Source organism: Choristoneura fumiferana, chromosome 28 (assembly GCF_025370935.1).
Source record: "Choristoneura fumiferana chromosome 28, NRCan_CFum_1, whole genome shotgun sequence".
Taxonomy (NCBI): Eukaryota; Metazoa; Arthropoda; class Insecta; order Lepidoptera; family Tortricidae; genus Choristoneura; species Choristoneura fumiferana.
The window spans coordinates 6,645,774-6,659,483 of record NC_133499.1 but is presented as its reverse complement, the minus strand read 5'-3'; the positions used below and the strand labels follow the sequence as shown (position 1 = coordinate 6,659,483).

Genomic DNA, 13,710 nt, shown 5'->3' with positions numbered 1-13,710 from the left:
GTAGCCCCTTGGCGAGGCACAAAGGCACAAGGCGGACAGCGGACAGATGTTCGTTGATGTAAACTCTATATTGTCTATGATTCAGCTTCCTTTCTTTCGCTCGGTAGATTTTTATTAGACAACGATTTTGTAGTTTCATGTATTTTGCTATAAAATGTAGAACTAAATAATTTTATAAACTAAAGTAAATCAGCTTCTAATATTGTGTTTAAAAGAACTTTATAGGGTTATTTTTAACTGAGTCTAAAGGGTGTTAGAGGTTAGAATTTGATTGTTCGGAAAAAAACTGTTTCTGTTACTAATTTCCCTGTTTCATGTAGAAAAGCATGGATTTCGTGAAACGTGAGGAACAAGCGGTAATTGATGATGAACACTACAAGACATATCTGGAAAACGTGAGTAAAACATTGAGTTTATTTTAATGTAGTTATTTTCAACGAATATAGACGTAGCGTAACAAAGCCCAATACCACTCATTCAAAGCCCTTTTTTCTTTTCCATTGCAATAATTAAAATATTGTGCCCAGTCTTTATTTAATACACTGGTATCAAATGAGAAAAAAACACGCGTTTTTAATTATTTAATCAAATGTTTACACGGCACGTTTTTAGCACCCGATAGCATTTCAAACTGGGTAGTGCTTTGTATACAAAAGTCCCAAAAGATGCATTTCGAACTAGAGTTAGCACCAATTTCTTTCCTTTTAACCCCCAACACAAAAAGAGGGGTGTTCTAAGATTCACCGCTTTGGTGTGTCTGTGTATCAGTGTGCCTGTGTGTCTGTCTGTGGCACCGTAGGTCTGAAACGGGTGGACCGATTTGAATGCGTTTTTTTATATCTTCCATTAAGTCTTCAGGAGAATAGAATACCTATTGTCAATAGAAAACATCTATTCTCACAGCTGAAATAAATAAAAAGTAAACATGTATTATTTATCTCCACACTTGCTTGGATTTCATTAAAATAAAATCTCTGCCCAACCCCTATACTCAAAGTGTAGAATTTGAACTTGTATCTTGCCATCCAGCTGACACATAACTTAATACAAGAGTGAGAGGGATGGTACAATAAAACTTTGCTTTTCGATTTTCGTTGTAGCCCCCCAGTAATGGAAAAAACTCTGTATCACATACAGTTGGGGCAAAGACAATGTTTTAATTTTTAATTTTGTATAAAACAATTTTCAAACTTTTGCTGCTAGTTTATTATTTAGAGAGTAATAAGTAATACACAGTTTCATTAGTCTGCTTAAAAATAAGCTGGCATCCAAAATGAAGTAGCATTCTTTTTCAAGCTTTTATTTAGTTCCACCTATGTCCGTTGTCTGTCTGTCTGTCTGTAATCAAATCTTGCAAGTTGAATTTGACCAACTTCCAGTAGTCAGATTGACTTGAAATTTGGAATACTAATGTAAATTGCATGGCAATACAATATCTAGTAGTGACATCCTGGTAATTCCAACCAGGATCGTCTCCGCAGGACAGAACTCTTCAACGGTTAATAGCATCGACTTGAAATTTGGTATGCAAATGTAGTTTGGGTGACAATGCAAGTACAGTCAACAAAAAGTACAGTCAGCAAAATGAGATTAGTTAGGTTATTATTATTTTCCATCAAGAATTCTATTATTAACAAAAAAAATAAATGTTTAACTACTGACTGAACTAGAAACTGATTTAAGATTTAGATAATGCTGTCATTAAGATTAAAGGTGCTACCAACTGCTGCTGCAAAACCGGTGACGGCACTGAATCGCAGTGACGCACCATATGCACACTGTTTTTTTTGCATGCTTTCTACACCGCTGCTTAAAATACGCAAACGGTGCGGAATCGCAGTGACGGGCCGTAAACGACAAGACTTTTGTTCGTTAAAGTCCCGACGTTTACGGCACGTCACTCGCGATTCCGCAATTAAGCAGCAGTGTGGACAGCATGCGATATAAACGGTGCGCATACGGTGCGATTCCGTGCTGTCACCGTTTTTTAAACAGCGGTGGTTTGGTCGCACCTTTAATCAATCATCAGGGATTATTAGAGTATTTGTGTGTGACATTGTTGTTGCTAAGGTCAGCAGGAATAAAAGATAATTGGTTTTGGTTTATTCAGGTCTCAGGCATTACTTTTGTTATACCTAATATTATGTTATTTATTCTGGCGCTCCTTTTCCGGCAGGACTATGTCTGCCAGTCAGCTAGCATTAAAGTAAAATAATCTAAAACCCGACTGCTTAAAAAAAAACTAAAAAGAAAAAAGTCATAGTTGTCTAGAACTGTTAAGCAACTTAAAGTTCAACAGTCTGGACCCATTACTAAGAATTTTCTGAGCTTGTCACACTTAAATACTCCATCTCACACTTGGCCAGTGATTTTTGATTTTTTTGTGCTGATTTGTGGTATGCAACCTCCTGAGTCCTGACATTTTTTAACAAACTTAGTGCTTAAGACCTAGACGTGTGTTGACCTGTTTTGCTAGTTTGGATGTTAGTTCAAAATTCTTAGAATTATTTTTTCCAATTAACAATTTGTACTTTATAAAGTACATTCGGCTGTTATTCTTAGTGTTAATTGGTCCTTTATAAGTACGCGAGAGGGAGCGTGACCACGTGCAACAGCAGGTCGTCGCGGGCGCAGCTCGTGGGGTCGTGGGGCTGACATAGCTACCTAGTTCTCGTTAATGCAGGTCATTCTCAATGGGTTCGGAACACCATGATAGAGGATTTAATATATGGATATAGATAAAATATTGTATGCAACTGTATGTAATTAGGCCTTAAAACACTCATGTGACCCTATTACCCACACTCGTGTTTTAAGGACCCCTATTACTATACAGTTGCATAATAGTTATTTATGTGGCTGGTGCATAATGAGAGGCATTAAAGTACGAGTGTGGTTTTATGAAACGAGCCGAAGGCGAGTTTCATAATAAGATCACACAAGTGTTTTAATGCCTAATTATGTATAGCCGCATACATAACTTTATCTACATGCATATCATAAGTTTTTTATAATATGTTCAGATATGGCCTGTATTTTTAAGTTAGTGTTACTGATAACTAGTTTGAAGTACCTACCAAAGCTTAAATAAAACAGATAGTAAAAAACTAAAGTTTTATTTATAACTAGCTGCTGCCCGCGGCTTCGCCCCGTTGTATTTTTTCTGTATTTTCTTCCATAAAAATCTTCTCCTGATAGTAACGAACACAGCAAAAAAAGAATTAGCGAAATCAGACCAGTCGGTCCCGAGTTTTGCGCTTAGCAACACATTTTACGATTCATTTTTATTTATATATAGATAGATAATAATTATTATCTACATAATGTCATAAGTTTTCTACAATATGTACAGATATGCATTGTTAAAAAAAAAGTATTACCGATACTTTAATGTAAACATTAAGATGCACTGTACTTTAATGTGAACATTAAGATGCACCCGCAGATACCAGGTTTCTTAATAAAGGCCATTTGATATTCGTTTCTGAACATATAATAGGGAAGTTATGATATGCATGTAGATAAAATACTATTGTCGTTAAATCAAGTGACGTTATGAAGAGTTTACACTGTGTATGTGTATACATAGAGATTTTCTAAGGTAAGCTATAGGCGGCCTTATCCCTATAATATTAAGAATATTTGTATTGTATTGTATTTTAAAGGGTATTACATGGAATACCTATTTTTTTTTTAAATGAAATGATTTATTCATGCATGCGGAGATTGGGTTACAGTTGCAGTCACACTTGCAACTTTAGAAGTCTCACCAAACCCTACCTTTACAGGTGTACATACATTTGTATAAACTAGATGATAAACTACTTATTTAATCAATTATTTAAAAGACTATTAATAATAATACAGGTTTTAATAAGATGAAAGGTGAAAAACCAAAAACCTCAAGTGCCTCTACTATCAGTATCAGTATAAATTGGAAATAAATAGAAATAGATAAAGATAACATATCTTAACACTGATGACGGATTATTTTATAAATAATGTAAGCAAAAACACCAAGCAATTAATTATAAGCTTTTATTTAACTTGTAAATGTTGTAATGTACAGTCACCTTTTTCTTGCGGTGGGAAAATTAAAACGCAGAAGTTATGTGGGACTCCTCCCCCGTAACCTCCTTCCCTGGCGCCCGTGCGACATACAATGTTTTTCATCACATTTGCGAGTATAATTTTATAATTCTAAAAGAAAAAATATAATTGTTCCAAATATTGGCGATACCTTAGGCTGCGCTCTTGGCAGCGTCGCCCTCCCCCTCCCTCAGCATGTGCCTGAGCCGCGTGTGCATGTGGTCCTACTGCTTCACCATGCGCAGCACCATCATTACGGGCATTTACTCATTGACCGACCTTAGGCTTCATGACAAGAAAATTTGTACGCGCAATGAATAATTTACCGAACACGGGTTTTCATGACAAGCACATTAAGGTCGAGGGTTTTATTTGGGGGGTTGCAATCAAGGTAGCCTTCATGTTTTGACACTGTTTACGAGCAAGTGTGATGAAAAAATACTTTAACTCAGTTCGGGAATCAAACTCGGTCGTTTTGAAAAATAAAACATACATTATTTCTATTTCGATATCAGTAGTGTATCTAGAATGAATAAAATGCATTGTATTTCATATTCTTTAATAATGTAAGTTTTATTCCCAAAACATCTGGGTCCGATTCCCGAGCTGAGTACAAGTTTTTGAAAATATATGGTTGCAGTTTGTCTTGTTATTAAAATCAATGACATGGTTCCTATCCTAAGAACGGATCTTCGTAAACTTCTCGTATGTATTATAGTTTCAGACTTTCCCATACTGACCGGTATGAATGTTACACCCTGTATACGCCTATTGTTGTGTCAGACATGCCAAGCCAATCAATGTGTGTGAAGTGCCCATTTCGCACTGGGCCAGCTTATCATCCTGAGATCAGGCCTGCCCCCAGCTGTGGGACGTATTCAGGCTGAGATGAAGATTTTAACGACCAATGTCTTGTTACAGCTCCAGAAATCGCATCAAATTGATACAACGGATTACCAGCACGCCATATCGATGGAACAGCTACACCAAGCCATGCAAACCTCCATCAACACGACCATAGCCCACAATTTCCAGCTGCCCCTTTCGCCCCGCCAAATATCCACTCTTATGCTGAAAACCAATCATTTCAACAGAAATTTCAATGAAATCCCCGCCCACTTACAAAGGAATCTGTCAGAGATTGACCTGGTACAAAATTTGACCAATGACTTGTCCCAGAATCTGAGGAATGAGGATATAATCAATCAGAATCTTAATTTACGTTTGAACGAGATAGAATTGCAGAATACTCTAGTGCAGAATATACAGTTGAATGAGCAGGAGATTTCTAGAATTAATCATGATTTGAGGATGAATGATTTGCCACAGAATCTGGGGAGGGATTTGGAGTTGAATGATTTGAGTGTCGCTCATTTGGGCGATGATCGGAGGTTAGTGGATAGCATGTTGGAGCCAAGGTTGGACCAAAGGTTGGTCGGGTTGGAGGATCCAAGGCAGTTGGGCGATCATCTTATACCGATGCCGTTTCATATAAAAGCAGAGCAGGAAGACGACGGTTATTTCTATGATAATGTCAATCAAGGAATAGCCAATGTTAATAATGGGTTGAATGGTAAGATTTTTTTTTTTTTGTTTCTGTACCTCAAGGATAAATGCTACACTGTTCGTCCGTCTGTCTGTCACTGAGCTGTACAGTCACCTGTAGTACAACTGTCCTGTAGTAGCACATAATAAGTAATAGTACAAGTACAGAAGGTTCTCCCTTTTGATGTTGACGAAAGCCGCCATTTTATATGCCTACGTAATTTTTATTAGCATAATCATCGCGCACACACAAGCAAAATTGAACTCTAGTGCTGCGCGCGAAGGTCGTTATTCAGCACCAACGTTTTGGGGTAGGATAGGGCTGTAAATCAATAAAAAAAAAAATACTCACCACATATAACTTAAGAGTAAATTCGGACAAATACTTAGTTTTCTAGCATTTTTAAATTGACGCGCCTACGATCTCCGACGGTCACAAAAGCAATATTTTTTTGCACTCATCGTGAACCAGTTTCACGAAAATCACACAGCTACACGTAGCGGTACGCGGCGCGACTAGTTCGAGCGAGAGACTGCGAGCGTGCGTGCCGGGCGGTGCTCGATAGCCCTAGTGAGTTAACCTAGTGAGTTAGCCGGCGTGGGGTGTTTTGATACTTACAGAATCGCACCTATATCGCGGAGTGCGCCCCGCCTGGTAGTAGGTATAGTAGGAGGAGTAGGAGTGTGCGAAAACATCTGACACGTCCTACCAGCTTTAACCTATTGCCGCCCAGTGTCCTATATAGGACTTATTGTATTGTATTGTATTGTAAAACTCTTTATTGTACACAAAAACACATGAAAATAACATAACACAGGATAATAAGATGTACAAAGGCGAACTTATCCCTTAAAGGGATCTCTTGCCCTTGCCTTGTAATGCGACATCCAAATCCCTACTATAATATTATAAATGCGAAAGTAACTCTGTCTGTCTGTCTGTCTGTCTGTTACGCTTTCACGTCGAAACCACTGAACCGATTTTGATGAAATTTGGTATATAGATATTTTGAACCCCAAGGATCAACATAGGATACCTTTTATTCGGTAGAGGGCGCCACCGCGCGATAACCTAGATCCGCGCAGACGAAGTCGCGGGCTTAAGCTAGTAAGTAATATAATTACAAATAAAATACTTAAAAACTGTATTATACAATTAAAGAAAAAAAAATACAAAAAATAATAATAATAAAAAATACAGAGATAATTTATGGGCCAGAGCGTGACATAGGCTACTTTTTATCCCGGAAAAATGCAGTTCCCGAGAGAACAGCGCGCGATAACCGAATACCACGCGGGCAAAGCCGCGGGCAAAAGCTAGTCTTTCATAAATCAAAAACCTAACCATAAAAATTTTAGTCAAAATACCACGCACAGGACTTATCACGCTAACACACACGAGTAATATTTACCTCGACGTTTCGGCAACATTACAGTGGCCGTGATCACGAGTAGACTGAAGTGTGGGGTGTCAAGTCTGCCTAGCAGCGCGAGTCCTTCGAACTACCCGCACTTGATCACTAATAGTACCGGCACTCGTATCACGAACTACCCGCACTTGGTCATTTTTATTTGTCACCCCATCAGAAAAAAGAAGTTTTGTGACTGAAAATCATGAAAGTTTAAGACATCATAAAAAATATATTTTTAAAACAAGCTTTTTTGTTGACTGTACTTGCATTGTCACCCAAACTACATTTTCATGCCACATTTCAAGTCGATGCTATTAACCGTTGAAGAGTTCCGTCCTGCGAAAACTATCCTGGCTGGACTACCAGGATGTCAGTATATATTTCAAGTCAATCTGACTACTGGAAGTTGGTCAAATTTAACTTGCAAGATTGGATTACAGGCAGACAGACAGACAACGGGACAGGTTGAAACTAAATAAAAGCTTGTAAAAAAAAACTCATTTGTAGCTCTCAACCTTGACGCTGGCAAATTTTTCCCATTGAACAAAAACCATTTAATAAAATAAAAAAATAAAAAGTTTAAAAAACTGAAACTACTACAGAAAAAACGCGCTATAAAAAGTATGAAATAAGAAAATGTTTCAGAACTATATATACGCAATTAATTTGCTCCTCCGGGACCACATTACTTGATTGAATCAGGCGTTACTTTGCGGAGGTTCATATTTGTTTCGAATTTGGAGTTGAAATAAAAAATACAAAAAGACTCCAAAAAACCAATCATAATTTGATTGCTTAGTAGCGACATCTCTTGTCTGGGTGAGCGGTTAGTCTCAAAAGAATGTGACGTCTCTCGATGAGAGCGAAACATAGATGTCGCTAGTGCTGCTGCTTAAGTAGCGTAGTGGAAGAAAGCAACCTGAGATGTGTGCATAGGAGAAATTCGTGTCTTGACTTCTGTCTAGCGCTGGTGTAGGGGTTATAGCACTCAGCACGGATTGCTGAGGACCTGGGTTTGATTCCCAGCGCTGTCTCTTTTTCTGGTTTTTCTGTGCATCCATATCTCAGTTTGATTTTTCGATATGGTTTCACGGGATACCCGTAAAAGTAACAAATTTGGAGTTGAAATAAAAATACAAAAATATTCCAAAAACCCAATCCTTACGCCTCTTTTCAAGGGAATCGCTTTCGACCTCTATTCCTGTAGTCGGACTCACATAGTGGCGTTTATATACGAACACGTTAGCACTTCGATATAATAACTAATAGTCAATGCAGCATCGCTGGAGAGTCAAGCACCGCCCATGTTTCTACCGAATCAAAGGCTTTCTCGTAGTCCGCAAACGCTAGACATAGTAACACGTTAGTAACCTAAAACCTTTTTTTTTTATTTGGCTGTACGTAATTTGATACTGGCCATCAACACTGCCATGTGATACTTTTAAAAAAAAAAAATTAAATGGTTCTTTTTCTGTCATAAGAAATGGCAACACGTATTTTATCTAAAAAGGTATCCTATATCACCCGGAGCATATCAACGAATCGATTGACACCTTATTAATTAAAATCGGACGAGTAGTCTTGATGCTACGGTGGAACATACGTAAATACAAACATACATAGACTCTATGATATATAATATATAGACTGCTAAAAAAAAATCATTACTCTTCCTTTGGCTTTGCCGTATTCGAGTAAAAAAAATTGACCAGGGCCGCAGGAGGCTAGAAATAGTGTCGTATCAGATATTTATGCACCGTTGGGTCAGATAGTTTTGCTGGTGACTGTACTATGGTTATATTAAATAGTCTGTCATGATATTTTTGGGGTTTGCACTTGTAAATAAATATCATTAAGATTCAGAAAATTTCAACAAAATTACACGTCATGGCACGTTGCGTGAGGAACATCCGTGCAAATTTCATGTCTAAACTTAGAGATTTCGGGATATAAAAGTAGCTTTGTGTTATCACATAGGCCCATATGTACATTATTATCTTTATTTCATGTAATCCTTATATTTTTCAGGTCATACGTCAGTTCATGCAGACCCCGCCCAAACCATGCATCAAGAACAAATGTATACAGTGTACAACAATCATTTACCCAGCATACCAGCATTGAATTCACTAGACTTGTATACTCGACCTCAGAACTATGTACAAAATTATGTAACAACCAGAGACAACCCTGAAAACTTAGTAGTACATAGACAATTCGATAACTCTAGCCCATATAATGAGGAATTTAAAAAGTTACGAGATGAAACTAAGGAACGCAAGACCGAAGAGCCTAAAGAAAATTTGAAACCTACCGATCAGAATAAAATACTGTACGCTAATTATCCTAATGAATTCGCAGCTGAAAAGGAAACTCAAGTAGAACCTAATAAGGTACAGGAAGAACTATCAATGAATATAAAAGGGGAATACTCGTGTTATAAATGCAGTGATGTGTTCACATCCAAACGTGGCCTGAAGCAGCATGCAAAGACTTGCACGGAGCCAGCTGAGAATGCCGAAGCTGTAGAGAAACTAGGCAAATTCAGTTGTACGCAATGTGTATATAGATGCCAGTCACCAGCCATTTTGAAAATACACGAGCGCACGCATACAGGCGAAAAACCATTTTCCTGTACTTTCTGCGACTACAAATCCGGGCAAAAGAACAATGTAGCCAAACATATACTCGTACACATGAAGGAGAAACCTTTTCGCTGTCAATATTGTGACTACAGGTGCGCTCAGAAAAATAATCTAGTTGTCCATGAACGCACACATACAGGTTACAAACCGTTTGCATGTCCTTATTGTGATTATAGAACAGTGCAGAAGCCTAATTTGGTGAAGCATATGTATTTGCATACGGATCAGAAACCGTTTTCATGTGATATGTGTAGCTACCGTTGCGTACAGAAGACTAATCTCACCAAGCACAAGCAACGGCATTTGAACGAGAAAAATGGGGAGAAAGTGGATTTAAAAAGTCAAGTGAAACCGTATAGGCCTCGGCAGAAATCTGTGAAGTGTCCGCAGTGTCCGTATAAGTGTGTGCAGAAATCTAGTCTCGATAAACACATGCAGTTTAAGCATTGTGACGCGCAGTTGGACTATGTTAGGACTGAGGGTGATGTGATACAGAATTTGAGTGTTAAAAAGGATTTCGAGTGTCAAGATAAAGATATGGAGGTGTCATAGTGATTTGTTTAGTTATAAGTTTCAAACTTGCGCTGGTTGTTGTGAGCTTAGTTTATAAAATCTATGAGAATCATGGAGTGTCCTACTAAAATTGGCGTTTAGCGAACATTGTTGTACAAACCAACGCACGTAAAAAGAGCTCCTGGCGACATACCTGCGCTGCTGCGGCGGCGGAGCAGTGGGGGACGCGGGAGGGGGCGTAGGAGCGCGCGCGCGGCCGTCACGCTATTGGCTTGTTAGTTAATAGATGCGCAAACGTATCCCCTCCACTAGCCACCCAGAGCTCTTTTTAAGTGCGTTGCCTTATATCGGTATTACTGGTGAAAGGTATGATAAGGAAATTTAGCTTTTCGATTGGAGTTATGATTCGGAAGGCGATCTCAGACTGCAGCAGTAGACCGAAGGCGACAGTATTGGTTTTTATTAATATTACTAGCTTTTGCCCGCGGCTTCGCCCGCGTGGAATTCGGTTATCGCGCGCTGTTCCTTCGGGAACTGTGCATTTTTTCGGGATAAAAGTAGCCTACGTCACTCTCTGGTCCATAAACTATCTCTATGCCATAAATCACGTCGATCCGTCGCTACGTTTTGAAGTGAAAGACGGACAAACATACACACAAACACACACACTTTCGCATTTATAATATTAGTGTGGTTATTATTTAAATTATCAGGCAGCCAGTTCTAGTTCCTTGGTAAAAGAAAGAAAGAAAGATTTATCACCACCTTAAAGTAATAAGACTAAAGCTAGCACTAAAACTAAGTTACATGGTGACAACAGGATACCAAAAGGGCCTCCACTTAGCATGTGTTGCCACACGTTATGTGCTGTAACGGTCAAGTATTCTTTGATGCTAATGTGCTGGTCTAGCCCAGAGGTTCCCAAAGTGGTCCAGGGGTCCACGGGCAACCAGACGGTGGTCCACGTTGGCGTGAAAAACAAAATGAATATTTTGGGAATATAGTAAACCCGGATTTTTTATTCCACGGAAAAAATGAAAACTCTTTCGTCTGTCAAAGTGACTTTTCAGGGGATTTCAAGGTATGTGCCCGCTAGAAATATTATATTAAGTTCTGTTGTTACCATATTTTTTTCTATTTTCGATGAAAAGCCGTTTTTACGGGAGACAACTTATAAGTCGTCTTTTGACCGAGAAGTACTTGGACCGAAGTCCATCCTTTCATATAAAAATAAACGGAAAACGTAACAATGAACAACTTAACTACAATAAAAATATAACAACAATGTCGACAGTAAAAAAATAACAGAACAAGAGTCACTGGAAACGATTACGAATTCAGTCTCGAATGTTAGAGCACTGAGTGATCTCGCATCGAGCGGCCCACAGCTTAAAAACCCGGATGTAATACCAGGATAAAAAATAAATTATGCATACGAATACAATACTATCTTTGTAAATTAATAAAAATCCGGGTTTAGTAATGTAGCAGGTAGGCTACCGGAAACTAAAACTGTGGTCTATGAGAAAAAAAAGTTTGGGAACCTCTGGCTTTTAAATTTTATATTGATTATTTTATGAATGTGTATGAAATACATTTGGAAGGTCGGTCGCAACTGCAGAATGCGCCGGTAAGCGGCAGAGTCACCTTATGAATGTTTTTCATACATTACAAAGGCATAGCAACCAGTACTGTCGTTTAATACACCATACATTCCCTTTTCTAGATGAAAACCTCGCCAAGTACCTTAAAATGAACCTGGAATACTGGTGTTCGCATAAATCGACTGAACATTCTTGCGACAGTTATAAAATAAAGGTTTCCGTGCCATGTTAGTTGCGTTAGTATTGTATATTGGTCAGTTTTACAACGTATTTGTAATTTATTGAACCAGACTACTTCGCTGAGGTCAATATCAAATGAACTGTAAACCACTATGGTTTACCCGCGTCTTTGCACGCGTAAATCATCAGATACAACAGTTGAATTGAAATTCCGCGATTTTACAAAATTCCCGTAGAAGTTCCTGAAATTTTATTATCGTGGTTTTCATTGACGTTGCATTAAAAACCACCAAGTATTAGCAAAAAATGTTCGGCTCTGATACTTCGTCGGCCGCTGCCGCGGCACGCTTGCTTCGCTCGCTCGCTCGGCTCGCGCACTGAGTGTCGCAGTTCTACCTAACACTCCTCGCTTCGCTCGTCGTCGTACCTAATCAGACCTGCCTTAGTAAAATAGGTAGAAGCATCGAATTAAGGAACTGATCTATTTATTCGGTAATAAATAAATAATAAATAAATATCATGGGACATTTGACACCAATTGACCTAGTCCCAAACTAAGCAAAGCTTGTACTATGGATACTAGGCAACGGATAAACATACTTATATAGATAAATACATACTTAAATACATATTAAACATCCAAGACCCGAGAACAAACATTCGTGTTATTCACACAAATATCTGCCCCGGCCGGGATTCGACCCAGGACCTCAACTTCGTAGTCAGGTTCTCTAACCACTTAGCCATCCGGTCGTCCGGTGACAGATCTATTAATTTGGTGATCGAATTTTGATGATCAAACTATAATTTAGTTAGCCTTTCTTATCCGTAGTACACCCAATAGAACCACCAGTGGTACCATTAGGATACAGGTTTACATTAATCTGATGACTCATACTTAGAGACAAATTTGATTAATTTGATGACCAATATATTTCTTAGGGATAGATATAATAATTAGGGTATCGCAGTTTAGTGACAAATCTAAATTTAAGTGACAGAAAATATAGTTCCCCTTTGAAATTCGGGGTACCAAACCAAGCGATGGTTTCGTCACCTTTCGAATGTGTTGTAAAATTTATAAACGTATACAAATTCATAGAAATCAGTAACTGTCCCTCGCGTTGCGGTTTGCGGTCGACCTCGGAATGATACATCGTGCCAGACGTGACGTCATCGTTATGATTTTTTCAGTTTCATTTCGGGAAACCTTGCTAATGTTTAAAAATGTACTAAGAATTTTGCAGAAACTGCACACGCTGCGATTAGTTTCCGATTCGTCGGATTTTTGTTTTTTCGGATTCTTGTTTCGCCGGATTCTTGCTTCGCCGGATTATTGTTTCGTCGGAAATATTTATATGCAATAAAATCAGTTACATGAAAGCGTTCGGTTATATTTTATTACCGTATGCCATATTGTTGCACAATAGGAGATGACTTAGATTGCCCAGAAATCGGTTAGATTCCAAATTTTAAGAATATAGTGCAATTTTCCAAAAATGCTACACCAGTCCTTTAAAATACGGCCACAGTATTTCCGTAGTTTTGCACGACTACAATTTTTCGACAAAACAAGTATCCGGCGAAACAAGAATCCGAAGAAATAATAATTCGGCGAATCAGGAACTAATCCTTGCTTCATCATGGTCACTCAATTGCAACTTAAGACCCTGTTTTTTTGTGATATAATTTAGTTTATAATGAATTAAGTATACCTCTTAA

General features: G+C 38.3%; 1 protein-coding gene across 1 annotated transcript; it reads left to right on the top strand.

Annotated features, from left to right (window-relative positions):
- The first annotated feature begins 326 nt into the window (after positions 1 to 326).
- On the top strand, positions 327 to 12,678 carry LOC141443929 (uncharacterized). The gene is made up of 3 exons (XM_074109335.1): positions 327 to 395; positions 5,011 to 5,662; positions 9,075 to 12,678. The coding sequence occupies exons 1-3, from the start codon at positions 327 to 329 to the stop codon at positions 10,241 to 10,243; spliced, it is 1,890 nt and encodes a 629-aa protein (XP_073965436.1). The 3' UTR covers positions 10,244 to 12,678.
- The last annotated feature ends 1,032 nt before the right edge of the window (positions 12,679 to 13,710 follow it).

What these genes read in the sequence shown, in the direction of transcription:
- LOC141443929 (XM_074109335.1), top strand. Translation starts at nt 327, where the DNA reads ATGGATTTCGTGAAACGTGAGGAACAAGCGGTAATTGATGATGAACAC. An exon ending in ACAAGACATATCTGGAAAAC is followed by an intron (nt 396 to 5,010) that starts GTGAGTAAAACA and finishes GTCTTGTTACAG; the next exon opens with CTCCAGAAATCGCATCAAAT. An exon ending in TGTTAATAATGGGTTGAATG is followed by an intron (nt 5,663 to 9,074) that starts GTAAGATTTTTT and finishes TATATTTTTCAG; the next exon opens with GTCATACGTCAGTTCATGCA.